Raw genomic sequence first — 27892 nt, forward strand, 5'->3', positions numbered from 1 at the left:
TCTCAAACTCCTGACCTCAGGTGATCTGCCCACCTCGGCCTCCCAGTGTGCTGGGATTATAGGCGTGAGGCACGGCGCCCGGCCAGCATGATGTTTATTAGGGTTCATCCACGCGGTAGCTTGCATTAGATCTTCTCCACTGACATTCAGAGGCTTTGCCGACAGTGGGGAGGGAAGGGCAGGAAATGAAATACTCAGAGGCTAAGAAATGAAACGTGGGGAAGAACTAAGTTGCATGTCTTAATTTTTTTTTTTAGGAGACAGAGTCTTGCTCTGTCATCCAGGCTGGAGTCAGTGGCACGACCATGATTCACTGCAGCCTCAAACCCCCTGGGATCAAGCTATTCTCCATCCTCAGCCCCCTGAGTAGCTGAGACTATGGATGCATGCCACCATGCCCAGCTATTTATTTATTTATTTATTTAGAGATGGAGTCTCGCTCTGTCACCCAGGCTGGAGTACAGTGGTGCGTTCTCGGCTCACTGCAACCTCTGCCTCCCAGATTCAGGCGATTCTCCTGCTTCAGCCCTTTGAGTAGCAGGGATTACAGATGCGTGTCAACATACCCAGCTAATTTTTGTACTTTTAGTAGAGACAAGATTTCACCATGTTGGCCAGGCTGGTCTTGAACTCCTGACCTCAGGTTATCCACCTGCCTCGGCCTCCCAAAGTGCTGGGATGACAGGCATGACCACTGCGCCCGGCCTAACTTTTTTTTTCTAGAGATAGGGTCTAGCCATGTTGCTCAGGCTAGCCTCAACTCCTGGGCTCGAGTGATCCTCCCACCTCGATTTCTCAAAGTGCTGGGATTAGAGGTGTGAGCCACTGAGCCCAGCCCTAAAGTTGCACCTTTTTTTTTTTTTTTGAGACGGAGTTTCGCTGTTGCCGCCCAGGCTGGAGTGTAATGGCGTGATCTTGGCTCACTGCAACCTCCGCCTCCCAGGTTTAAGCAATTCTCCTGGCTCAGTCTCTCAAGTAGCTGGGATTACAGGCATATGTCATCAGGCCCGACTAATTTTTGTATTTTTAGTAGAGACAGGGTTTCACCATTTTGGTCAGACTAGTCTCGAACTCCTGACCTCAGGTGATCCGCCTGCCTCAGCCTCCCAAAGTGCTGGGATTAGAAGTGTGAGCCAGCACGCCTGGCCCAAAGTTGCATCTGAAGGAAAAAAGATATGAGGATCCAGGTGCACAAGGCTGGAGCTTGGGATATGGCGAGGTGGGCATTTTGGGGGCCAGCACACTGCAGGCTCTTTGTAGAATTTGTTGGAAGGATGAATTCAAGCCATTCAAGAACACTTCTGTCCTTCAGCTCTTGAGTCTCAGTCTCAGAAGCTGGCTAGATGGCCAGGTGAGGTGGCTCACACCTGTGATCCCAAGGTGGACAGATCATATGAAGCCAGGAGTTCGAGACCAGCCTGGGCAACATGGCAAAACCCTGTTTCTACAAAAAATGTAAAAATTAGCTGGGCATGGTGGTGCATGCCTGTAGTCCTGGTTCCTGGGGAGGCTGAGGTAGGAGAATGGCCTGAACCAAGGGAGGTTGATGTTGCAGTGAGCCGTGATTGCACCACTGCACTCCAGCCTGGGCCACAGATCAAGACCGTGTCTCAAAAGAAGAAAAAAAAGAATTTGGCAGACGCGCATGGTAGCTCACATCTGTAACCCCAGCACTTTGGGAGGCTGAGGCGAGAGGATCTCTTGAGGTCAGGAGTTCGAGACCAGCCTGGCCAACATGGTGAAACCCTGTCTCTACTAAAAATACAAAAATAACCAGGTGTTGTGGCAGATGCCTGTAATTCCAGCTACTCGGGAGGCTGGGGCAGGAGAATTGCTTGAACCCGGGAAGTGGAGGTTGCAGTGAGCAGAGATCGCACCACCCCACTCCAGCCTGGGGGGTTCCATCTCAAAAAAAAAAAAAAAAAAACAAATTTGGCTAGAGGGCCAGGGACCTGGCCAAGAGCATGGAACCACAGGTAGCCCATGAGGCTGGCACCTGGGCATTCTGGTCAGATCTGGGGTCAGCAGGGCAGGACCCCTAGAACCCCAACTTGCCCCAAAGAAGTTTGTGGCCACTACCATCACCACCACCACGGAGCTGACTTCCTGGGTTTCTCTTTCACTTTGACTTGCCCTAGGGATGGGCTGTGACACTTTTATTCTTTTTTCTTTCTTTCTTTCTTTTTTTTTTATCTTTTTCCCTTGCTCAGCTTCAAATGTGTTCCGGAGTGGGGACTGGGCGGCTGAAACTCGCTGGTGGCAGAGAGGCTCCCCTGAGGCTTCGGGGCTCCACGTGGATCCGATGCGGCCGCTGGTGACTTGGGTGGTCCCCCTCCTCCCCCTCCTCCTCCTGCTGTCCAGGCAGGGCGGTGAGTTCCCCCACCCTGGCATGGTGGCTCCTCTTGCTGGGGGGAGGCGCGTGTGTGTGTGGAGAGCTGTGGGCCTGCTCTGCGGGTTGGTTTCATCCCTCTGTGCCTCAGTCTTTCCTGCTGTCACACGGGAGATGGGCAGCCATGGCTTCTGGGATCAAACTTAGATATCTTTCCTCTGGTCTTGACTTTCTTTTCTGTGAACTTCACGAGGTCTTTTTATTTTCTCTTCTGTGAAATTCACTAAATCTTTTCCACCTCTCTGAGTTAAATGAGAAAAGAAACCAAGGAAGGAATAAAAAGCAAGTATGTATCCAATAGGTATACATGGCTAGTATCTTATACATGTAGTTTAGAAGAGATAGACGTACATAATATAGTGTATACAGTCAGCTCTCTCTGTATCTATGGGGCAATGGTTCTAGGACCCTCTGCAGATATTAAAATCCAAGGATGTTCAAGCTCCTGATATAAAATGGTAAAGCATTTGCATATAACCTACGCACATCCTTCTGTATACTTTATCTATTTATTGAGACTGGGTCTCACTCCTTCTCCAGGCTGGAGTCCAGTGGTCTGACCATAGCTCACTACAGCCTTGACCACCTGGGCTCAAGCGATCCTCCTGCCTTAGCCCCTTGAGTAGCTAGGACTGCAGGTGCACACCACCATGCCTGTTTAGTTTTTTTTTTGGCGTGTACTTTTTGCAGAGACAGGGTCTCACTGTGTTGCCCAGGCTGGTCTCGAACTCCTTGGGTCAAATGATCCACCCATCTCAGCCTCGCAAAGTGCTGAGATTACAGGTGTGAGCGACCGCTCCTGGCCTTGCCAAATACTTTAAATCATCTCAGGCCCAGGGCAGTGACTTACTCCTGTAAATCCAGCACTATGGGAGGCCAAGACAGGTGGATCACTTGAGGTCAGGAGTTCGAGACCAGCCTGGCCAACATGGTGAAACCCTGTGTCTATTAAAAATGCAAAAATTAGCTGGGCATGGTGACTCATGCCTGTAATCCCAGCTATTCAGGAAACACTTGTCCATTCACCCAGAATGCCTTGACAGCCACCCTGTGCCAGGACCTGGGCATACCACTGAGGATGCCCTCTGGAGTGCATGGCCCATCCCCAAAGACTCACTCCCTTCTCCTTGACCAACAGGGGAGGCTTCCACAGCCAGGACTTGCCCCCAGGAGCCTCTCAGGGGTGAGTACTTGGGGCAAGGGGTGGGGAATAAGAGGCTGGGACCAGAATTTTGGGCCTGGAAGGTGGAGGATTCAGCTCCGGACTAATGGGTTCTACACTGAGGATCGGTGGGTGTCCCACATAGAGGCTCTCATGCTAGGTTGGGGCACTGGCTGGCTGGGCCTCATTCCATGCTAGGATAAGATAGGGATAAATCCTCTGACCCCAGCCTAATTCCTGGACACTGGTTGAGAAGCACAGGTGACAGCTAACAGAGGGATCTTTGGAGTTCTCCTTGGGCAGCCCAGGCAGGGGGCCTCAGCATCAGAGGCTGTGTAAATGGGAGGCTGTCTGGGGTGATGGAAAGAGCACTGGATGGACAGTCATGAAGTTGGGCTGTGGTCAACTCTGCTTCCTGACCAAATAGAGAATTTTTGAGGCTGGGCGCTGTGGCTCACGCCTGTAATCCCAGCACCCAAGGCAGGCAGATCACGAGGTCAAGAGATCAAGACCAGCTGGGCCAACATGGTGAAATCCCATCTCTACTAAAAATACAAAAATTAGTCAAGTGTGGTGGTGCATGCCTGTAGTCCCAGCTACTCAGGAGGCTGAGGCAGGAGAATCACTTGAACCTGAGAGGTGGAGGTTGCAGTGAGCTGAGATCATGCCATTGCACTCCACCCTGGGTGACAGAGCAAGACTCCATCTCAAAAAGAAAGAAAGAAAGAAAGAAAGGAAGGAAGGAAGGAAGGAAGGAAGGAAGGAAGGAAGGAAGGAAGGAGGGTAGAAAGAATTTGAGCTAGTTACTCTTTGCTAGTTATTGAACTAGTTATTCCCTGGGGTGAGAGAATAGCTTGAATCCAGGAGGCAGAGGTTGCAGTGAGCCGAGATAGCGCCACTGCACTCCAGCCTGGGCGGCAGAGCAAGACTCCATCTCAACAACAACAACAACAATAATAATAATATTATATAAACTTTCCTTCTCTGTACACTGGGGATTAGTGGGGTGCTGACTGTTTCACTGGCTCTGGAGATGCACTGAGAGCCTGTAGGGCGCCCACGGCAGTGCTGGTCACACCTCAAGGCCCCAGGGTCTTCAAGGGCCAGGCATGGCTGGAGACCAGCAGCGGGGAGGGGGCCAGGGGCAGCCCACGAGGTGGCTTGGAGATAGTGGTAGTGAGTGGTCGGTCCAGGGGGAGGGAAGGAGGATGGGCTTTGGGCTGTCAGGGGTGTGTGTGGGGGTTCTGTGTCATCATAGAGAGCCATGGAAGGATGGAGAGCCCTGTGTGTTAAGTGCCCTTCCTCCCCCAAGGTTGGACCCCTGGGGCTGTTACCTGGGGTGCTGCCTTCTCCCTCAAGGCTTCTGATCTGCCTGCAGGGCTCAGGGCAGGTCCTTCTTGTGGGGACGGGGGTGTCATGCTCTTCCTGACCCCATCCATAGTGGCATCCCCCTCCCTCTCTCACCCAGTTCCACACCTGGCACACAGTGGCACTCCCAAAGGGCACGGGGGGTCTCAGTGACTGAGGGAGGTCGCTGCCTCCTGGGGAAAGGTTATTGATAATTGCCACGACTGCTGGTGGGCCAGTGCGCTTGCCTGCGCCAGCCCTGGCAGCCCTCTCCCTGCCGTGCAGCCTCTGCCATCTCTCCCCATGCTGGCTTTAGACACTGGCGCCAATCCAGGCACACTCTACTTCTCTCTGCCCTCCAGATGTGGATCCACTGTTTTTTCCTGCTGGGGGGGGCCTCCTGACAGTGTCTCCCAAATATGCATCTCAACCTCTGAGGACTGATGGGTGGTGGATGAATGGATAGACAGGTGGATGGGTGAATAAATGAATGGATGGAGAATGAATAAATACACGGGTGGATGAATGGATGGATGGATGGATAGATGAATGTGTGGCTGGATGGATATATCGGTAGGTAGATAAATGGATGGATGGGTGGGTGTATGAATGAATGGATGAATGAATACGTGGATGTGTGGATGGATAGGCTGGTGAGTAGATGGGTGGGTGAATGAATGCATGGATGGATGGATGAATTCATGGATGGATGGATAGATTAATGAATACATGGATGGATGGATGAATGGGTGAATGGTGGGATGGATTGATGGATGGATAGATGGGTGGATGGATGAATGCATACATGGATGGTTGGATAGATGGATGGGTAGATGGGTGGATGGATGAATAAATACATGGATGGATGGGTAGATGGGCAGATGGGACGGATGGGTGGTGGTAGGCGCATAGGTGGGAACGTGGGTGTGTGGGAGGGCTGATGATCACTTGGATGTAGACCCCCAGGTCGAGCCTTCCCCCCACACAGTGCAAGGCCAGGGATGTCATTATGTCTTCACTGCCTTTGCAGCTGCCTGCAGAACCGGCGAGTGCTGTTTTCAAGACCTGCCGTATCCGGATGCTGACTCAGGTTCGGCGCAGCTCCTCATGGTTGACTGAGGATTATGTAGGGCTCTGCCTGACCCCATCCACAGCAGCCCCTCCCTCGGCCTTCTCCACCCAGCCAAAGACCCGGCCCCAACTATGGTGTTGGGAGCCCCCACCCCACCCCCTGCTGGCCCACTCTCACCAGGGTCAGGGTGTCCTGGGGCAGCCAGCAGCCTCTCTGAACCTCGTCCTTTCCCTAGCGTGGTCTCAGGGCTGGTGTCTGTGTCTGTTCAGACTGGTCAGTACATGGGGAGAAGTACTTGTTATAAGTACAACCCGATAAATTATTGGAATGTTTATTTTATTTATTTATGTTTGAGGCAGAGTCTTGCTCTGCTGCCCAGGCTGGAGTGCAGTGGTGTGATCTCAGCTCACGGCAGCCTCTGGCTCCTGGGTTCAAGCCATTCTCTGGGTTCAAGCCATTCTCTGGCCTCAGCCTCCCGAGTAGCTGGGATTACAGGCACCCGCTGCCATGTCCGGCTAATGTTTGTATTTTTAGTAGAGACGAGGTTTCACCATGTTGGTCAGGCTGGTCTCAAACTCCTGACCTCAAGTGATCTGCCCGCCTCAGCCTCCCAAAGTGCTGGGTTTCCAGGCGTGAGCCACCGCACCCGGCCTGACTGCTGGGACTTTCTGCTCATAATGCACCCTGCAAAGGGTCTGACACTGACCAGACACACTTCGTTATTTTGTTTGATAACGATTCACTGAGCACCAACTACGTGCAGGCACAGTTCTAGACATGGGGACCTAGCCCTGGGCTCAGCTGACCTCCCAAGGTCACAGCCTAGTGGAAGAGATAGACAACAGGCCAAGAAATGTTTATGCTGCATGTGATGATGCGTTAGGATTCGGAACAGGTTGAGGGAAGAGATGGCGGGAGACGAGGTGGGAAGGACACAGGGAGCGTTTAGGCCGAGGTGACGCCGAAAGATGTATGCATCACCAAGATTTGTCCTAGCAACGAAGACCCCTGCAGACTCTGGTCTGTTCCCAAGCCCACAGGATCTCTTCCAGGCTCAGCCTCCGGCCCCAGGAACCTGAGCTGCTATCGGATACCCAGTGCTGGTTACGAGTGCTCCTGGCAGTATGAGGGTCCCACGGCTGGGGTCAGCCACTTCCTGAGGTGCTGGTGAGGACCCCTCTTCCATTCCCAAACCCTCGCCCACCACCCGACTCTTGCTCCAGTCCACTCTGGTCCCCCTGCTTTCAGATTCGTGATCTTGGCTGGCTCATCACTCCTTCCCGGGCTTCTGTCTCTCATCTAAGAAGAGAGGGTTTGAGGATTGTTGGGGGTGGTGCTCAGTGAGGGTAGGCATCACAGGTGGGTGTCCATGAGGGCCTTTCGAGTCCTTCTTTCTTCTTCACCCTTTCACTTATCCATTCATTCATCCATACATCCATCCACCCATCACCCATCCACCTACCCATCCATCCATCCATCCATCAATCCACCCATCACCAATCCACCCACCCATCCATCCATCCATCCATCATCCATCCATCCAGCCAGCCATCCATTCATCCATCTAGCCATCCACCAATCCATCTATCCATATATCCATCCATCTATCCACCCATCACCCATCCACCCACCCACCCATCCATCCCTCCATCCATCCATCATCCATGCATCTATCCATCCATCCATTCATCCATCTATCCAGCCATCCATCTATCCATATATCCATCCACCCACCCATCACCCACCCGCCCATCCACCCATCCATCCATCCATTCATTTTTTTCTTTTTTTGAGACAGAGTCTTGCTCTGTTGTCCAGGCTGGAGTGCAGTGGTGTGATCTCAGCTCACTGCAACCTGTGTCTCCTGGGTTCAAGTGATTCTCCTGCCTCAGCCTCCTGAGTAGCTGGATATACAGGCTCACGCTACTGCGCTGGCTAAGTTTTGTATTTTTAGTGGAGACAGAGTCTCACCACGTTGGCCAGGCTGGTCTCGAACTCCTGGCCTCAGGCGATCCGCCCGCCTCGGCCTCCCGACGTGCTGGGGTTCCAGGCGTGAGCCGCCGCGCCTCCCGACGTGCTGGGGTTCCAGGCGTGAGCCGCCGCGCCTCCCGACGTGCTGGGGTTCCAGGCGTGAGCCGCCGCGCCCAGCCCTTTCATTTGTTTCTTCTCTCGTGGCGCAGTCCATGCTGGGAGATACGGGGCTCCCTCAAACCCCTCCAGTCCCAGACTGATCTCCAAGGAACCCCCGGCTGGGAAAGGAGGTGTACAAGGGGCAGAAAAGGATGCCCGGGGCGGTGGCTCACGCCTGGAATCCCAGCACTTTGGGAGGCTGAGGCAGGCGGATCACTTGAGGCCAGGAGTTAGAGACCAGCCTGGCCAACATGGTGAGACCCTGTCTTTACTAAAAATACAAAACTTAGCCAGATGTGGTGGCGTGAGCCTGTAATCCCAGTTACTAGGGAGGCTGAGGTGGGAGAATTGCTTGAACCCGGGAGGTGGAGGTTGCAGTGAGCTGAGATCGGGTCCCTGCACTCCAGCCCGAGTGTCAGAAAGAGACTCCATCTCCAAAAAAAAAAAAAAATTAAAAAAAAGATGCTGGGATGTGATACACAAAGTTGGCTGTGGGGTCCACTAGGACCCCAGACTCGGTACTGACACCCTCTTTACTGCTGCAGCCCTAGCTCCGGGCGCTGTTGCTACTTCGCCGCAGGCTCAGCCACCCGGCTACGGTTCTCCGACCAGGCCAGGGTGCCTGTGCTGTGCACTGTTACACTCTGGGTGGAATCCCGGGCCAGGAACCAGACAGAGAAGTCTACTAATGTGACCCTGCAGCTCTACAACTCAGGTCAGCACCTCGTTCTCCTCCCCGTCCTTTTTTGACCCAGAGAGGCCATCAGGCTGCAAAGCTGGAGCTGGAGGGGATTCTGGGCCCCTGGTGAGGGACTCGATACTATGACGCTACTGGCCATTGTCACTTCACGTAGCATCACACAAACACTATTGTGGCAAAGCAGTCTTTTAATGTCCCCTTACCAATCCCCTGTTACTGGGCACTTAGGTTGCTTCTGGTTTCTGCTATACATAATGCTGCCGGGACCTGACTGGGTTCTTAATATCCGTTCTCATGACTCAACATCATATATTTGGCCAGGAACGGTGGTTCATGCCTGTAATCCCAGCACTTTGGGAGGCCGAGGTGGGCGGATCACGAGGTCACGAGATTGAAACCATCCTGGTTAACACGGTGAAACCCCATATCTACTAAAAATACAAAAAATTAGCCGCTTGGGGTGGCACATGCTTGTAGTCCCAGCTACTCAGGAGGCTGAGGCAGGAGAATCGCTTGAACCTGGGAGGCAGAGGTTGCAGTGAGCCAAGATTGCGCCACTGCACTCCAGCCTGGGCAACAGAGTGAGACTCTGCCTCAAAAAAAAAAAAAAATTGCATTGTATATTGAAAATGTGCTAAAAGAATAGATTTTAGGGCTGGGTGCGGTGGCTCACACCTGTAATCCCAGCACTTTGGGAGGCCAAGGCAGGTGGATCACTTGAGGTCAGGAGTTTGAGACCAGTCTGGCCAACATGGCAAAACCCCATCTACTAAAAATACAAAAATTAGCCGGGCATGGTGATGAGTGTCTGTAATCCCAGCTATTCAGGAGGCTGAGACAGGAGATTTGCCTGAACCTGGTGGGGTGGAGGTTGCAGTAAGCCAAGATCATGCCACTGCACTCCAGCCTGGACTACAGAGCAAGACTCCGTCTCAAAAAAAAAGAATAGATTTTAGGTGTTCTTACCACATACCAATAAAGTAACTATAGTAGGTGATGAATATATATATATTATGTGTGCATACATATGTGTGTGTGTGTGTGTGTGTGTGTGTGTGTATATATATATATATATTTTTTTTTTTTTAAGAGATGAGGTCTTGCCATGTTGGCCAGGCTAGTCTTGAACTCCTGGACTCAAAAGATCCTCCTGCCTTGGCCTCTCAAAGTGCTGAGAGTACAGGCATGGGTCACCGTGCCTGGCCATGGATATGATAAATTGCTTACTATAGTAATCATTTCACTATGGATATGTATATCAAACCATCTTACCTCTTAAATTTATACAATGATATAGCCGGGCGCGGTGGCGCGTGCCTGTAGTCCCGGCTACTCAGGGAGGCTGAGGTGGGAGGATCGCTTGAGCCCGGGACCTCTGGGCTGCAGTGCGCTATGCCAATGGGGTGTCCGCACTAAGTTCGGCATCATTATGGTAACCTCCCGGGAGCGAGGGACCACCAGGTTGCCTAAGGAGGGGTGAACCGGCCCAGGTCGGAAACGGAGCAGGTCAAAACTCCCGTGCTGATCAGTAGTGGGATCACGCCTGTGAATAGCCACTGCACTCCAGCCTGGGCAACATAGCGAGACCCTGTCTCTATAAAAAAATATATATATATTGCTAGGCGCGGTGGCTCAAGCCTGTAATCCCAGCACTTTGGGAGGCCGAGGTGGGTGGATCACGAGGTCAAGAGATCGAGACCATCCTGGTCAGCATGGTGAAACCCCGTCTCTACTAAAAATACAAAAATTAGCTGGGCATGGTGGCACGTGCCTGTAGTCCCAGCTGCTCGGGAGGCTGAGGCAGGAGAATTGCCTGAACCCAGGAGGCGGAGGTTGCGGTGAGCCGAGATCGTGCCATTGCACTCCAGCCTGGGTAACAAGAGTGAAACTCCGTCTCAAAAAAAAAAAAAAAAGTACGATGATAGAAAAAAGAATCAGGCAGGGTATGACCATGGTGCAGCAAGACTAATTTATGCTAATTTATGTCTCTCCTTAGGTCAGTTTCCTTGAAATTGATCTAAAAACTAAGATTTCCCTAATAGTTCTCAAAAAAAAAAGTCAATTATTCTCCGGCAAGCAATTTACAAAAGTGCCTGTCTCATCAGAGCCTTGCCATCAATGGGTGTTAATATTTTAAAGATATCTTCACTAGCAGGATGCTGTGTATAAATCTTTATTAAAAAATTATTTATTGACCGGGCGCAGTGGCTCATGCCTGTAATCCCAGCACTTTGGGAGACTGAGGCGGGTGGATCACCTGAGCTCGGGAGTTCGAGACCAGACTGACCAACATGGAGAAACCCTGTCTCTGCTAAAAATACAAAATTAGCTGGGTGTGGTGGCACACGCCTGTAATTACAGCTACCTGGGAGGCTGAGACAGCAGAATGGCTTGAACCTGGGGGGCAGAGGTTGCAGTTAGCTGGGATCACGCCACTGCACAGCCATGGAGTCTCACTCTGTCGCCCAGGCTGGAGTGCAGTGGCACGACCTCGGCTCCCTGCAACCTCCACCTCCCAGGTTCAAGCCATTCTTCTGCCTTAGCCTTCCAAGTAGCTGGAATTACAGGCATCCACCACCATACCTGGCTAAGTTTTTTATTTTTACTAGAGACAAGGTTTCACCATGTTGACCAGGCTGGTCTCGAACTCCCGACCTCAGGTGATCTGCCCGCCTCGTCCTCCCAAAGTGCTGGGATTACAGGTGTGAGCCACCGCGCCCGGCCTTATTTTTGTTTTTAGAGACAAGGTCTCCCTCTGTCTCCTAGACTGGAGTGCATGGTGCGATTAGGGCTCACTTCAGCCTTGACCTCCTAGGCTCAAGTGATCCTCCCACCTCAGTCTCCCAAGTAGCTGGAACCACAGTCATCAACTACCAGGCCAAGCTAATTTCTATGTAGAGATGGGGGTCTCGCTATGTTGCCCTGGCTGGTCTCGAACTCCTGGGCTCATGCAAACTTCCTGCCTTGGCCTTCCAAAATACTGGAATTACAGGGTGAGCCACCGTGTGTGGCTTGTGTTTAAATCCTGACTTTTTGAATCATAGAATTCCAGGCTTAGCTGGGACATGCAAGGTGTCCCCCAGTTCATATTTAGGGACTCAGTTGCTTACCCGGGGCTGGGTGGATTTTCAGGGCCATTAACTCACATACGTGTGGGCTACCCGTCGCCAATCCCCACCTCTGCTTCCAGTTAGATACGAGCCTCCTCTGGGAGACATCAAGGTGTCCAAGTCGGCCGGGCAGCTGCGTCTGGAGTGGGAGACCCCAGACAAACAGGTTCGTGCTGAGGTACAGTTCCGGCACCGGACACACAGCAGCCCGTGGAAGTTGGTGAGTTTGTTTACCAAGTCCACGGTGGGCACGGGCGTCTCCCGGGCATCTGCGTCCCCAAATAATTCTCACCATCCCTGCGTCTGTCGCTCCTCCCAGCCAGCCCCCACTCTAGCCCCTGAGGGTTCTTTTTTTCCTAGACGGAGTCTTACTCTGTTGCCCAGGCTGGAGTGCAGTGACATGATCTCGGCTCACTGCAACCTCTGCCTCCCGGGTTCAAGCAATTCTCTTGCCTCAGCCTCCTGAGTAGCTGGGACTACAGGTGCACGCCACCGCGCCCAGATACTTTTTGTATTTTTAGTAGAGATGGGGTTTCATTGTGTTAGCCAAGATGGTCTAGATCTCCTGACCTCATGATCTGCCCACTTCGGCCTCCCAAAGTGCTGGGATTACAGGCGTGAGCCACCACGCCCGGCATTATTTTTTTTATTAAAAAAAAAAAGACTATGGCCGGGCGTGGTGGCTCACGCCTGTAATCTTAACACTTTGGGAGGCCAAGGTGGAGTGGATCGCTTGAGGCCAGGAGTTCAAAACCAACCTGAGCAACATGGTGAAACCCTGTCTCTAGCAAAAATTAGCTGAGTGTGATGGTGCACGCCTGTAGTCCCAACTACCCAGGAGGCTGAGGTGGGAGGATCACCTGAGCCCTGGGAGGTTGAGGCTTCAGTGAGCTGTGATTGTGCCACTGCACTCCAGCCTCGATGACAGAATGAGACCCTGCCTCAGATAAATAAGTAAATAATTTTAAATAAATAATTGTAAAACAGCAAATATTTTTCAGCACCAAAATGCAAAACAATATGTGTATACATTCTTATTCTAGGGTGACTGCGGACCTCAGGATGGTGATACTGGTGAGAATAATAATAGTAATGACAACAGCAGCTGCAGCAAGTTGGCATTAATTGAGCGCCTACTGTATGCCAGGCCCAATGCTGAGTTATTTGTGTGCCTCTTGCCCTGCCCTGTAGTTCAGTATTGGATAACACCCATTTTGCAGGTGGGGAAACAAATCAACACTTGGGCCGAATGCGGTGGCTCACGCCTGTAATCCCATCACTTTGGGAGGCTGAGGCAGACGCATCATCTGAGGTCGTGAGTTCGAGACCAGCCTGACCAACATGGAGAAACCCCGTCTCTACTAAAAATACAAAATTAGCCGGGTGTGGTGGCGGGTGCCTGTAATCCCAGCTACTGGGGAGCTGAGGCAGGAGAATGGCTTGAACCCAGGAGGTGGAGGTTGCGGTGAGCCAAGATCACGCCACTGCACTCCAGCCTGGACAGCAAGAGCGAAACTCCGTCTAAAAAAAAAAAAGGCTTGGAGAGGGTGAGAAGCCTTTGGCCAAGGTCATGACCCCAGGGACGGCCATGGCCAGGACTTGAATTCAGGGCAGGGATGGACGTGGGTGATCCTGGAGGCCATAAGAGGACAGGGCCTGGCCTGTCATTCTGAGCCCCCGGGGCCCAGTACGTGGCCCTGTACACAGTTGGAGTTCAATAAGTGCATGATGGCTAAGTGACTGGTGCCAAGTCCTGGACAATTTTTTTTTTTCTTTGAGACAGAGTTTCGCTTTTGTTGCCCAGGCTGGAGTGCAATGGCGCGATCTCAGCTCACCGCAACCTCCGCCTTCCGGGTTCAAGCAATTCTGCTGCCTCAGCCTCCTGAGTAGCTGGGATTACAGGCTGCCACCACGCCCAGCTAATTTTTGTATTTTCAGTAGAGACGGGGTTTCACTACATTGACCAGGCCGGTCTTGAACTCCAGACCTCGTGATCCACCTGCATCAGCCTCCCAAAGTGCTGGGATTACGGACCTGAGCCACTGCGCCCAGCCCAGTCCTGGACAGTTCTTACAGCCTGATGTTCAACCTGCCTCTCCCCAGAGTCCTGCCTCTGTCCCCTGGAGATGAATGTGGCCCAGGAATTCCAGCTCCGACGACGGTACCGGGAGAACCAGGGAAGTCTCTGGAGCAAGTGGAGCAGCCCTGTGTGCGTTCCCCCGGGTAAGATCAATCCGGGCCGTGGGAACAGGGGCAGGCATTAGAAATAAGACCGCGGCCGGAGGTGGTGGTGCACCTCTGTAGTTCCAGCTGCTCAGGAGGCTGAGGCGGGAGGATCACTCGAGGCCAGTGATTTGAGACCAGCCTGGGCAACATAGTGAGACCCCGTCTCTAGTCTATAAAACCACAGCAACCACAAGAAAACCATGTAGAGAAATACATTTGCATTCAAAGAAAAACTTAAGAGGTCTGTCGTGGGGGCTCACGCCTGTAAGCCTAGCACTTTGAGAGGCTCAGGTGGGCGGATCACAAGGTCAGGGGTTCAAGACCAGCCTGACTAACATGGTGAAACCCCATCTCTACTAAAAATACAAAAATTAGCTGGGCGTGGTGCATGCCATTAGTCCCAGCTACTTGGGAGGCTGAGGCAGGAGAATCGCTCGAACCCGGGAGGCAGAGGTTGCAGTGAGCCGAGATTGCACAACTGCACTCCAGCCTGGACGACAGAGTGAAACTCCGCACCACCACCCTCTCCCAAAAAAGCAGGCAACATGAAATTACAGGTGGCAGTTATTCCTGGGGACGCAAACGGTGTTAATTTTTCTTTCTCCAGTTTTCTCTCTTTTCCGCATTTGGGGCAGCGAGGGATTTTCACTTTGTGAATGTGGAGAATCCATTATTTACAAACAAAACATCCCTCAGTCTTTCTCTCTTTTCAATTTGTGTGGTTGATTTTGTTCTGATGCAGAAAAGCCCCCACCACCTCAGGTGAGGTTCTCGGTGGAGCAGCTGGGCCGGGATGGCAGGAGGCGGCTGACCCTCGAAGAGCAGGTAATGGGACTGTGACAGGGCTATGGGGTGGCCTGGGATGGGGAGCAGGAGGCAGAAGGCTGGAGGGGGGTGAGAATGTGGGAGATGGAGGGAGACAAGATGTAGAGATGGCAGGAAGCGGGCAGATTGTGGGTTTACTTTTAAAGGTAATAGGGAACCATGGAATGTGTGTGAGCAGGGGAGGGACATGACTGGACTCAGATGTTCACAGGTTTTCTCTGGCTCCTGTGTGAGAAACAGACTGTGGGGAAATTGCACAGAAGCCAGAAGGAGATAATGGTGATGCATCTGCCCAGTAGCAGATTATTGCTTTAAGTCCCAAAACAACCCATTAAATGCAGTCTGATTAGCCCCATTTTACAGAGAGGGAAACTGAGTCACAGAGGGACTATCTCTGTTGAGACAAAACCCACAAATATTCCACTCATTGGCTGTTCCATAGTCATCTTAGCCAGGTCCCTAATTGGCTGTTGCTATGAGGCTGTGGCAAAAATCCTTTAATTCCTATGTTCCTTTAACTCAAATTCCTTTTCCAAGGAAAAATTTTCTGGCTTGAGGTTAAAAGACGGAAACATTTTTGTTTTCCTGAGTCTCGGTAGGTTTTGTCAATTCCTCCACACCTACCCAGCTAGATGTGTGCTGGAGGTGAATGCCTGTTTCACAGCAGCTTTGCCAGCATTGAGGTGTATTTTTTAAAATGTTGGTGCATGTTATTGGCTGTGGCCTTTGGCCAAGTCTGTCCTCATAGGCTGTGTCCTGCTGTCTGCCCGTGGGATGATGAGCGTGATGAGGTCCCCATGAGCTGTCTTTCATACTCACGACAGCCAACCCAGCTGGAGCTTCCAGAAGGCTGTCGAGGGCCGGCGTCTGGCGTGGAGGTCACCTACCGAGTGTGCCTCCACATGCTGTCCTGCCCGTGTAAGGCCAAGGCCACCAGGACCGTGCACCTGGGAAAAACGCTCAATCTCTCGGGTGCCGCCTACAACGTGACTGTCATCTCCTGGAACCGATTTGGTCCTGGTCCGAACCAGACGTGGCACATTCCTGCTGACACCCACACAGGTGCCTCCTGTGGGTGGGGAGGGTGGCATGAGGGCCCCTCAGAGCTGAGCACCTACTCTGAGCCTCAGCTAGACCAGAATGAGATGAGTGAGGTGGGAAATTTTAAGGGAGTGCCTAATTTTAGGGGTATGTCAAAAATTCAGTAGTGGGCTGGGCGTAGTAGCTCACGCCTGTGATCCCAGCACTTTGGGAGGCCAAGGTGGGAGGCTCACCCAAGGTCAGGAGTTCAAGACCAGTCTGGCCAACGTGGTGAAACCCGGTCTCTACTAAAAATACAAAAATTAGCTGGGCATGGTGGTGCATGCCTGTAATCCCAGCTATTCAGGAGGCTGAGGCAGGAGAATTGCCTGAACCTGGGAGCCATAGGTTTCAGTGAGCTGAGATCGCGCCACTGCACTTCAGCCTAGGTGACAAAAGTGAAACTCTGTCTCAAAAAAAAAATTCAGTAATCAGGATCCATAATGTAGTTTTGTTTGTTTGTTTGTTTTTAAGAGACAGGGCTTAGCTATGTTACCCAGGCTGGCCTCGAACCTCTGGGCTCAAGCAGTCTTTCTCCCTCAGCTTCCCGAATAGCTGGGAGTATAGACATGCGCCATTATGCTTGGATATCATGCAATATTGAAAAAACAAAAAAACAACAACAAAAAAAGAAAACTAGCTGAGCCACTGCACTCCACCTCCACTCTGGGTAAACAGAACGAGACACTGTCTCTTAAAAAACTTTTTTTTTTTTTTTTGAGAGGGAGTCTTGCTCTGCCGCCAGGTACCAGGCTGGAATGCAGTGGCGTGATCTCAGCCCACCGCATCCTCTGCCTCCCGAGTTCAAGCAATTCTCTACCTCAGCCTCCCAAGTAGCTGGGACTACAGGCATGCGCCACCACGCCCAGCTAATCTTTGTATTTTAGTAGAGACGGGGTTTCACTATGTTGGCCAGGGTAGTCTCGATTTCTTGACCTCGTGATCCGCCCGCCTTGGCCTCCCAAAGTGCTGGGATTACAGGTGTGAGCCACCGCGCCCGGCTTAAAAATCTTTTTAAAAGAATTAGCCAGACATGGTGGTGCACACCAGTAGTCCCAGCTACTTGGGAGGCTGAGGTGGGAGGATGGCTTGAACGAGGGAGGCAGAGATTGCAGTGAACTGAGATCGCACCACTGTACTCCAACCTGGTGATACAGCTACACTCTGTCTCAAAAAAAAAAAAAAAAAAAAAAAGGCCAGAGTTAACCCTGTCTTTATTTAAGATCTTTTTTCTTTTTTTCTTGTGACGGAGTCTCACTCCGTCAGGCTAGAGCGCCGTGGCACGATCTCAGCTCACTGCAACCTCCACCTCCCAGGTTCAAGCAGTTCTCCTGCCTCACCCTCCCAAGTAGTTGGGACTACATGCGCCACCACGCCCAGCTAATTTTGCATTTTTAGCAGAGATAGGGTTTCACCATGTTGGCCAGGCTGGTCTCGAACTCCTGACCTCGTGATTCATCTGCCTTGGCCTCCCAAAGTGTTGGGATTATAGGTGTGCACCACCGTACCCGGTCTAATTTTTTTATTTTTAGTAGAGATGGGATTTCACCATGTTGGCCAGGCTGGTCTCAAACTCCTGACCTCGGGTGATCCACCCACCTCGGCCTCCCAAAGTGCTGGGATTACAGGTGTGAGCCACCGTGCCCGGCCCTTACTATCATTATTAGTTTTGAGCTAGGTTCTCAGTCTGTTGGCAGACTGGAGTGCAGTGGTGCAATCATGGCTCACTGCAGCCTTGAACTCCCAGGCTCAAGAGATCCTCCCACCTCAGCCTCCCGAGTAGCTGGGACTACGGGCATGCACCCCCACACCTGGTTAATTTTTTATTTTTATTTTTGTAGAGACAGGGGTCTCCCTGTGTTGGCCAGGCTGGTCTAGAACTCCTGGGCTCAAGCCGTCGACCCACCTCTGCTTCCCAAAGTGCTGGGATTACAGGCTTGAGCCACCGTGCCCACCCTGGTCCGCTATGATAGCGAAGCGGTGCCCGTAACGCGCTCAGCCTTGGCTTGGCTCATGCAGTCAGCACTCCGCAAATGGCGGTTGCTATCCCCAGAACTGCCAGCAGTGCCCGTCTCTCTGATATTCGTGCAGACGCCCTGGCGAGAAGGTGTGGGAGACATCTGCCCGGGGACCGAGTGGGCGTGTGCTCGTGCTTCTGAGTCTGGCATGAGGCCACCTGTGGGGCCGGTCAGGCCAGGGAGGCCTGGTCTTGGATCATCACGCCCTCCGCCCAGGCGAGGCGAGCGGTGGGCGGCCAGGTATCTGCCGCCGCCAGAGACGCTCGCCAGGCTGGAGGTGGGCGTAATGGCAGTACAGGAAGCCCTCACAGTGAATATCCCGGCAGGGAGACAGCAGTTAGGCTGGAGGAGGACTCAGCTCATTCAAACACCATCTGCTGACTGGGTGTGGTGGCTCACGCCTGTAATCCCAGAACTTTAGGAAGCCAAGGCAGGTGGATCACTGGAGTTCAGGAGTTCAAGACCAGCCTGGGCAACATGGTGAAACCCGGTCTCCACCAAAATAGAAAAACAAAATTAACCTGTAGTCCCAGCTACTCAGGAGGCTGAGGCAGGAGAATTGTCGGAACCAGGGAGGTGGGGGTTGCAGTGAGCTGAGATTGTGCCACTGTGCTCTAGCCTGGGTGACACTGCAAGGCTCCATCTCCAAAGAAAAAGGAAAAAAAACAGGCTGGGTGTGGTGGCTCACGCCTGTTATCCCAGCACTTTGGGAGGCCAAGGAGGGTGGATCATGAGGTCAGGGGGTCAAGACCAGCCTGGCCAAGATAGTGAAACCCCGTCTCTACCAAAACTACAAAAATTAGCTGGGGCCGGTGGCAGGTGCCTGTAATCCCAGTTACTCAGGAGGCTGAGGCAGGAGAATCACTTGAACCTGGGTGGCAGAGGTTGCAGTGAGCCGAGATCGCGCCATTGCACACTCCAGCCTGGGCCACAGAGCGAGACTCCATCTGAAAAAGAAAAAAAAAGAAAGAAAAAACAAAAAAACAAACACCATCTGCCACCCACTTTGTGCCTGGTCCCCAGGGAACCTCCAGTGCAGGGAAACAGTCAAACACAGGCACCCCTGGCCCTGCAGGGTCAGAGTATAGATGAGCGTGTGAGAGAGAGAGGCTGCGGAGCCAGAGGAGCGGCTGGGGAGAGGGGCAGCCACTGTCTCCATAGGCCCCTCCCATCTCCTTCCAGAACCAGTGGCTCTGAACATCAGCGTGGGAACCAACGGGACCACCATGTACTGGCCAGCCCGGGCTCGCAGCACGACCTACTGCATTGAGTGGCAGCCTGTGGGCCAGGATGGGAGCCTTGCCACCTGCAACCTGACTGCACCGCAAGACCCGGATCTGGCTGGAATGGGTACAGTGCCCGCCTCCGCCTCTGCGCCCTCCCTTTTAGCTCCCGGTGGGTTCAGACCTGCAAGGAAGGCACCTAGCGGGTGTCTGAGGCCCGGAGAGGTGTTGCTGCTTACTTGAGGTCACACAGAGGTAGGGACAGGGCGAGGTTTGGAGCCTTTCACCCATGGGGGTCTGGAAACTCCTGCTGGCATCCTGGGTTCAGGTCCAGGCAGGTATTACACCTGCAGGTAATGAATCTCATGTCCTTGCTATTAAAAGAAAGTCATGGCCGGGCGTGGTGGCTCATGCCTATAATCCTAGCACTTTGGGAGGCCGAGGCGGGTGGATCACGAGGTCATGAGATCGAGACCATCCTGGTCAACAGGGTGAAACACCGTCTCTACTAAAAATACAAAAAATTAGCTGGGCATGGTGGCGCGTGCCTGTAATCCCAGCTATTCGGGAGGCTGAGGCAGGAGAATTGCCTGAACCCAGGAGGCGGAGGTTGCGGTGAGCCGAGATCGCGCCATTGCACTCCAGCCTGGGTAACAAGAGCGAAACTCTGTCTCAAAAAAAAAAAAAAAAAAGAAAGAAAGTCATTAAGAGGGGGCAATAAAAGAAAAAAGATGAATCTCACATTGTAGGGTGTTGGTTAAATATTCAGTCGCACCAGAGAAGGTGGCAGTTCGAGAGATGCTGGTGGCAAATTAATGAGGAGTCTTTAGGGAAAGGGGGACTGTGAGGCTCCGGTGGCCTCTCACTCTCCTGCTTCCTGCCCTGGGCCTGGCGGAGTCCCCGGAAGCCTCAATGTCAGGCTGTTTCTTGAGAAATTCACAGCCTGAAGAGACAGAGCTGGACACAGAACCCCAGGCCCTTTGACTGGGCGCAGTGGCTCACACCTGTAAACCCAGCGCTTTGGGAGGCTGAGGCGGGCAGATCACCTGATGTCAGGAGTTCAAGACCAGCCTGGCCAACATGGAGAAACCCTGTCTCTACTAAAAATATAAAAATTAGCCAGGCGTGGTGGCGTGTGCCTGTAGTCCCAGCTACTCGGGAGGCTGAGGCAGGAGAATCACTTGAACCCGGGAGGCAGAGGTTGCAGTGAGCCGAGATTGCACCAGTGCACTCCAGCCTGGGTGACAGAGCGAGACTCTGTCTCAAAAACAAAACAAAACAAAACAAAAAAAAAACCCTGGTTCCATGGACTAAGGGCTGGGTTAGAGGGGGATGGGGATGGGTTGGGGCGTTGCACAGTGAAGAGATCCTGGAGGAGGGGATACTGGTGCAAGGGCTTTGAAGCATGAGTAGGAGTTTTCTGGGGGGTTTCTGGCAGGTGGCACAGCCAGTGCAAAGGTGCAGAGATGGGAACACAATCTACTGAATGGCTTGACCTTTATTTATTCTTCCAGCAACCTACAGCTGGAGTCGAGAGTTTGGGGCAATGGAGCAGGAAAGGTGTTACTACATTACCGTGTTGGCCTCTGCGCGCCCAGAGAAGCTCACCTTGTGGTCTACGGCTCTGTCCGCCTACCACTTTGGAGGCAATGGTAAGTGGCCCAGATCTACAGGTTTACACTTTTTTTTTTCTTTTTAAATAATTAAAAAAAATAAAGGCCGGGCGCGGTGGCTCATGCCTGTTATCCCAGCACTTTGGGAGGCTGAGACGGGTAGACCACCTGAGGTCAGGAGTTCGAAACCAGCCTGGCCAACATGGTGAAACCCTGTCCTCCTAAAAATACAAAAATTAGCTGGGTGTGGTGGTGGGCGCCTGTAATCCCAGCTACTCAGGAGGCTGAGGCATGAGAATCGCTTGAACCCGGGAGGCAGAGGTTGCAGTGAGCTGAGATCTCGCCACTGCACTTCAACCTGGGCGACAGAGCAAGACTTTGTCTCAAAATAAATAAATAAAATGAAATAGATACAGGGTCTCGCTGTGTTGCCCAAGTTGGTCTCAAACTCCTGGACTAAAGCAATCTTCCCGCCTCGGCCTCCCAAAGTGCTGGGATTACAGGCGCCCACCACCATGCCCAGCTAATTTTTGTATTATTAGTAGAGATGGTGTTTCACCGTGTTGCCCATGCTGGTCTCAAACTCCTGATCTTAAGTGATCTGCCCGCCTGGGCCTCCCAAAGTGCTGGGATGACAGGCGTGAGCCCCCGCGCCCGGCCTCCACCGGCACCTTGGTGCTGACTGTGACAATGGTACTGATTGCAGCCTCAGCGGCTGGGACGCCACCCCACGTCTCGGTGAAGAATCACAGCTCGGACTCAGTGTCTGTGGACTGGGCGCCATCTCTGCTGAGCACCTGTCCCGGCGTCCTGAAGGAGTATGTCGTCCGCTGCCGAGATGAAGACGGTAACCAGGTGTCAGGTACGTGAGGCCGTGCGGGCCTGGCTGGGGGAGGAAGGGGGGATCCTGGCCTGAGGTATCCCTTGCTGTGTGACCCTGGGCACCTCGCCGACCCTCTCTGGGCCTTGGTTACCTTACCCTTAAAACAAGAGAATTGGGGGCCGGGCGCGGTGGCTCACACCTGTAATCACAGCACTTTGGGAGGCCGAGGCGGGCGGATCACTTGAGGCCAGGAGTTCAAGACCAGCCTGGCCAACATGGTGAAACCCCATGTCTATTAAAAATACAAAAAATTAGCTGCGAGTGGTGGTGGGTGCCTGTAATCCCAGCTACTGCGGAGGCTGAGGCACGAGAATCGCTTGAACCCGGGAGGCGGAGTCTGGAATGAGCCGAGGTTGGGCCATTGCACTCCAGCCTGGGCAACAAGAGCAAGACTCCATCTCAGAAAAAAAAAAGAGAGAGAGAAGAGATTTTAGCAAAATGCCCATGGACCCACGCCCCGCCCCTGCAGCCTGGCCTCTGAGGAGTAAACGGGTCCTAGGACTCAGGACTGCCTCCTCTTCCACTGCAGAGCAACCCGTGCAGCCCTCAGAGACCCAAGTTACCCTCGGCGGCCTGCGGGCTGGTGTGGCCTACACGGTGCAGGTGCGAGCAGACACCGCGTGGCTGAGGGGGGCCTGGAGCCAGCCCCAGCGCTTCCGCATCGGTGAGTGGAGGGCGCGTCCAGTTATTACCCAGCACACACTGCACTGCGCTTCCCCTAATGATGTTACCAGCCCTGCCCTCACCCTCATTCCCCCCATGACTCCCTACTGCCCTCAGGAGAAAGTAGCAGCTCAACCTGTTCCCGCTGCCTTTTCTCACGGCTTCCTCTTACACTCCAGGAGCCTTGCCCAAGCAGGCCTTTCCCTCCCTCCTGCCTGGAATGCTTGTTTTCCCACTGTCAAACTCCTATTCATCCTTCAAAACTCAGCTCAAAAGCTCCCTCCTCCAGCAAGCCTTCCCTGCCTCCTCCTGGCCACGCCCTCATCTACAACTGTTCCTCCTCCCTGGTCTGACACCCCAGGGTTGGGGGTAGATGTGTCAAGGTATCTGGGGGCTCTTGTGGAGAAGAAAGGTACAGGGATCTATTCACTGAGCGACAAGTAAATGAATGTCTCTCTCAGCGCAAAAATAAGGAGGGCACAGGCAAAGCCCAGCGAGGGGCTCACGCCTGTAGTCCCAGCACTTTGGGAGGCTGAGGCTGGAGGACTGCTTGAGCCCAGGAGTTCAAGGCCAGCCTGGACAACATGGTGAGACCCCATCTCTACAAAAAATATTTTTAAAAATAGCTGGGTGTGGTGGTGCACACCTGTAGTCTCAGCTACTCAGGAGGCTGAGGTGGGAGGATGGCTTGAGCCCAGGAGTTCAAGGTTGCAGTGAGCTGTGACCGAACCACTGCACTCTGGCCTGGGCGACAGAGCAAGACTCTGTCTCAGAAAACAAATAGAAGAAAAAGAGAAGAAAGAAGAAGAGGAAGAGGAAGAGAAGAAGAGGAGGAGGAGGAGGGGGGAGGGAGAGGGGAGAGAAGGAGGAAGAGGAAGAGGAGGGGGAGGAGGGAGGAGGAGGGGAGAGGGAGAGAAGGGGGAGGGAGAGGGGCGAGAAGGAGGAAGAAGAGGAGGGGAGGAGGGAGGAGGTGAGGGAGGAGGAGGGGGAGGAGCGGGAGGGAAGGAGGTGAGGGATGGGGAGGAGGAGGAGGAGGGGAAGAAGGAGGAGGAGGGGGAGGAGGGGGGAGGGGAGGAGGTGGGGGGAGGGAGAGGGGAGGAGGTGAGGGGTGGGGAGGAGAAGGAGGAGAAGGAGAACAAGGAGGAGGAGGAGGGGGAGGAGGAGGAGAACACAGGCTCTGTTGTCTGGGGTCCGTGGTCATAAGAGATTCAGAGATCAAATGATCCCTGTTCACTCCACAGTGTCCTTTCAGTTCCAAGAGAACCAACTAGATCCCAGAGAATGAAAGGGTCAGGACTGGCATGTGGCAGCAGGCCTGGGTCCAGGGGCAGCCGCTTGTGCCCCGTGTGCAGTCTCCTGGAATTACGGTGCCTTTTTTTTTTTCTTTTTTAGACAGATTTTTTTGCTCTTGTTACCCAGCTGGAGTGCAATGGCGCGATCTCGGCTCACTGCAACCTCCGCCTCCTGGGTTCAAGTAATTCTCTTGTCTCAGCCTCCCGAGTAGCTGGGATTACAGGCACATACCAGCATGCCTGGCTAATTTTTGTATTTTTAATAGGGACAGGTTTCTTTTTCTTTTTAAATTTTCTTTTCTTTTTTTTTTTTCCACCTGGGATCAGGTGGGCTAAGGCCAAAAAGGGCATTAGCCTGGATTTCATCATATTGGTCCAGGCTGGTCTTGAACTCCTGACCTCAGGTGATCTGCCCACCTCAGCCTCCCAAAGTGCTGGGATTACAGGCATAAGTCACCGTGACTGGCCTGGAATTAGAGTCTTGAATGCTTCCTGCATGCCAGGCCTTTATCCCTTGACAGCTACCGGGCAGGTGGGTTCCGAGGTCCGCCACTGAGAAGCCCATGGTCAGCAGCAAGTTCGTGGAGAAACCGGGCCCTTCAGCTCCCTCCCTGAGCAAGCGGCAGGAAATGCCCCTCTGCCAACCTACACTCTCCCACCCCAGAAGTGCAGGTTTCTGATTGGTTCATCTTCTTCGCCTCCCTGGGGAGCTTCCTGAGCATCCTTCTCGTGGGCGTCCTCGGCTACCTCGGACTGAACAGGTAACTGACACCTTCTCCCACCGTTACCATAGCGATGGTAATGATGCCGGGCAGGGGAGCCCCAAAGTGGAGCTTAACCCACTGACTGGGTTCTTGGCTTTGCCCAGGAAAGAATTCAAGGGCAAGCCACAGGTAGAAGAAAACAGCTTTATTGATGCCGCAGTTACAGCTCCGTGACTGCCTCTGCAGAGCAGGGCTTCCCTGGAGGCAGAGAGTAGCCACTCAGAGCAGTTTTGCAGTCAAATTTATACTCACTTTTAATTGGATGCAGATTAAGGGGGCAGTTTATGCAAAATTTTTTTTTTTTTTTTTTTTTTTTTTGAGGGAGAGTCTCACTCTGTCTCCCAGGCTGGAGTGCAGTGGCACGATCTCGGCTCACTGCAACCTCCCCCTCCCGGGTTCAAGCAATTCTCCTGTCTCAGCCTCCCAAGTAGCTGGAAGTACAGATGCGTGCCACCACATCCAGCTTTTTTTTTTTTTTTTTTTTTTTTTTTTTTTTTGTATTTTAGTAGAGATAGGTTTCACCATGTTGGCCGGGCTGGTCTTGAACTCCTGACCTCAGGTGATCCTATGCGGAAATTTCTAGGGAAGAGGTAGTAACTTCCGGGTCTTTGGGTCATTGCCATGGAAAGGGGTGGTGACACCGGTGGGCATGTCTGATTGAAAGCTGCTTTCAAGCCAGGCATGGTGGCTCACACCTGTAATCCCAGCACTTTGTGAGGCTGACGTGGCCAAGAGTAGGAGACCAGCCTGGCCAACATGGTAAAACCTGTCTCTACTAAAAATACAAAAATTAGCCGGGGGTGGTGGTGGGTGCCTGTAATCCCAGCTACTTGGGAGGCTGAGGCAGGGGAATCGCTTGAACCCAGGAGGCAGAGGTTGCAGTGAGCTGAGATCTCGCCGCTGCACTGCAGCCTGGGCGACAGAGCAAGACTCCATCTCTAAAAAAAAAAAAAAAAAAGAAGAGCTGGGCGCGGTGGTGCGTGCCTGTAGTCCCAGCTACTTGGGAGGCTGAGGTGGGAGGATCGCTTGAGCCCAGGAGTTCTGGGCTGTAGTGCGCTATGCCGATCGGGCGTCCGCACTAAGTTCAGCATCAATATGGTGACCTCCCGGGAGAGGGGGACCACCAGGTTGCCTAAGGAGGGGTGAACCGGCCCAGGTCGGAAACGGAGCATGTCAAAACTCCCGTGCTGATCAGTAGTGGGATCGCGCCTGTGAATAGCCACTGCACTCCAGCCTGGGAAACAAAGCGAGACCCTGTCTCTAAAAAAAAAAAAAAAAAAAGCACAGTTCCTCTAACCGGCCCCCTTTCCTCCCCAGAGCCGCACGGCACCTGTGCCCACCCCTGCCCACACCCTGTGCCAGCTCCGCCATTGAGTTTGCTGGAGGGAAGGAGGTAAGGACTCCTTTTCTAATTCCTAGTCTTTTTATTGGACACACACTCTAGGCAAGAGTCACCCATTAGCTCATTTTATTCTCCCCCAATCCATCGAGGTAAGGACTCCAAAACCAGTGCTCTAAACCCCTTCCCATTTTGAAGACAGGCAAGCAGAGGTCTATTTCCTGGCGCTAGAAACAAAACTCAGAGTGTCTTCATTATAAAGCACACCTGATGGAAAAATCCCAAGGGAGTGGGCTTCAGACACGGCTGAATCCAGCGACTGGGGTCTGTCTGGGAGCTGCCCCTCTAGGGTTCTCCCCCAGCCAGGCTGAGCCTTCTCTGATTGGAAGCAGGGTGTCGATTCTTCCCATAAACTGGAGCAAAAGTCTCAGGGCCGTCACTGATTGGTCCAGTTTGGGTCACATGCCCTTCCCTAGGCCTATGGCTGGAACCAGAGAGGAAGGGAACGGTCTGATGGGCGGCTGGGTCAGGGGCACGTGACCATTGCTGTTGCCGAGGTGCGGTCGCTGCACTGCCAGCCACACCATCTGGGAAAAGAGGAGGGTGCTGGACCCGGTGGCTCACGCCTGCAGTCCCAGCACTTTGGGATGCTGAGGCGGGTGGATCATGAGGTCAAGAGATCCAGACCAGCCTGGCCAAGATGGTGAAACCCGGTCTCTACTAAAAATACAAAAACTAGCTGGGTGTGGTGGTGCATGCCTGTGATCCCAGCTACTCGGGAGGCTGAGGCAGGAGAATCGCTTAAGCCCGGGAGGTGGAGGTTGCAGGGAGCCGAGATCGCGCCATTGCACTCCAGCCTGGGCGACAGAGTGAGACTCTGTCTAAAAAAAAAAAAAAAGAAAAAGAAAAGAAAAAAGAAAAGAGGGAGGGACATTTCCCAAAGAGAGCAGGAGTGCCCTGAAGAGGTGCTGAATGGGGGTCACTGAGGCAGTCAAGCCTCAAATCAGTCTCAGGATACATATATATGTATTTTTTGAGATGGAGTCTTGCTCTGTCGCCCAGCCTGGAGTGCAGTGGCGCCATCTCCGCTCGCTGCCAACCTCCGCCTCCCAGGTTCAAGCAATTCTCCTGCCTCAGCCTCCCAAGTAGCTGGGACTACAGGTATGCCACCAAGCTCAGCTAACTTTTGTATTTTTGGTAGAGATGTGGGTTGGCCATGTTCACCAGGCTGGTCTCAAACTGCTGACCTCAAGTGATCCCACACGTGCCTCAGCCTCCCAAAGCGCTAGGGTGACAGGTGTGAGCCTCTGCCCCCTGCCAGGTCCCAGGATGTTAGAGAATTTACTAGCAGCGACCTGGTCCCTTCCGTCCTGTTGTGAATGGGAAGTAGAGGTCTGCTCACATCCCCCGCCCTCCCCCTCCCTCTGCAGACTTGGCAGTGGATCAACCCGGTGGACTTCCAGGAAGAGGCATCCTTGCAGGAGGCCCTGGTGGTGGAGCTGTCCTGGGACAAAGGCGAGGGCACTGAACCTCTCGAGAAGACAGAGCAACCTGAGGGTGCCCCTGAGCTGGCCCTGGATGCAGAGTTGTCCTTGGAGGATGGCGACAGGTGTAAAGTCAAGGTCCTGGGGCTCAGTGAGCCGGATGGTCAGGGGTGCAACCCTGCCCAGGTGGGGGCTAGACACCCATCGCTCCTGGGAGATCCGGGCCTGGAGGCCTGAGGGAGAAATGGAAACGTCCCCTTGGTCTTACAGACAGGAAGAGCGACTATCTCAATCACGACGACTGGTTATTAAGCGCTCATGGCATACCCAGCCCATTCCATCCACTCATGATTCCCACCAAATCCCCACAGTCACCTCTTGCAAGGAACCATGATGGTTCTATTTCACAGATGTGATCCCCGAGACTCCGAGAGGGTGAGTGACTCGCCTGAGGCTACACAGCACCCACAGGAGTCCAATTTGGACCCAGATAACCCAGAGCTCCTCCAGGCTCAAGTGCACCTGCCTCCTGTCTGCCCTGCTCCTGTCGTCACACATCCGGCGGGGGCAAC

General features: G+C 53.1%; 1 protein-coding gene across 2 annotated transcripts; it reads left to right on the forward strand.

Annotated features, from left to right (window-relative positions):
* The first annotated feature begins 2128 nt into the window (after positions 1 to 2128).
* On the forward strand, positions 2129 to 27823 carry IL12RB1 (interleukin 12 receptor subunit beta 1). Of its 2 annotated transcripts, XM_064381636.1 has the most exons (16): positions 2129 to 2369; positions 5929 to 5988; positions 7023 to 7137; positions 8646 to 8815; positions 11991 to 12130; positions 12954 to 12984; positions 14014 to 14133; positions 14879 to 14961; positions 15786 to 16023; positions 19242 to 19409; positions 20797 to 20934; positions 21602 to 21757; positions 22308 to 22442; positions 24398 to 24494; positions 25815 to 25890; positions 27267 to 27823. In XM_064381636.1, exons 1-16 carry the CDS (start codon positions 2141 to 2143, stop codon positions 27555 to 27557), a joined length of 2247 nt encoding a protein of 748 aa, XP_064237706.1. In that variant the 5' UTR covers positions 2129 to 2140; the 3' UTR covers positions 27558 to 27823. The 2 variants fall into 2 exon arrangements, with proteins under 2 accessions (XP_064237706.1, XP_064237707.1); XM_064381637.1 differs by lacking the exons at positions 19242 to 19409; positions 20797 to 20934; positions 21602 to 21757; ... (2 more) ...; positions 25815 to 25890; positions 27267 to 27823 and adding an exon at positions 17751 to 18292 and having other exon boundaries at positions 15786 to 16036.
* Positions 27824 to 27892: the final 69 nt, after the last annotated feature.

Source organism: Aotus nancymaae, unplaced genomic scaffold (assembly GCF_030222135.1).
Source record: "Aotus nancymaae isolate 86718 unplaced genomic scaffold, 86718_ANA_hifiasm-v0.15.2.pri h1tg000028l, whole genome shotgun sequence".
In the NCBI taxonomy this organism is placed as follows: Eukaryota; Metazoa; Chordata; class Mammalia; order Primates; family Aotidae; genus Aotus; species Aotus nancymaae.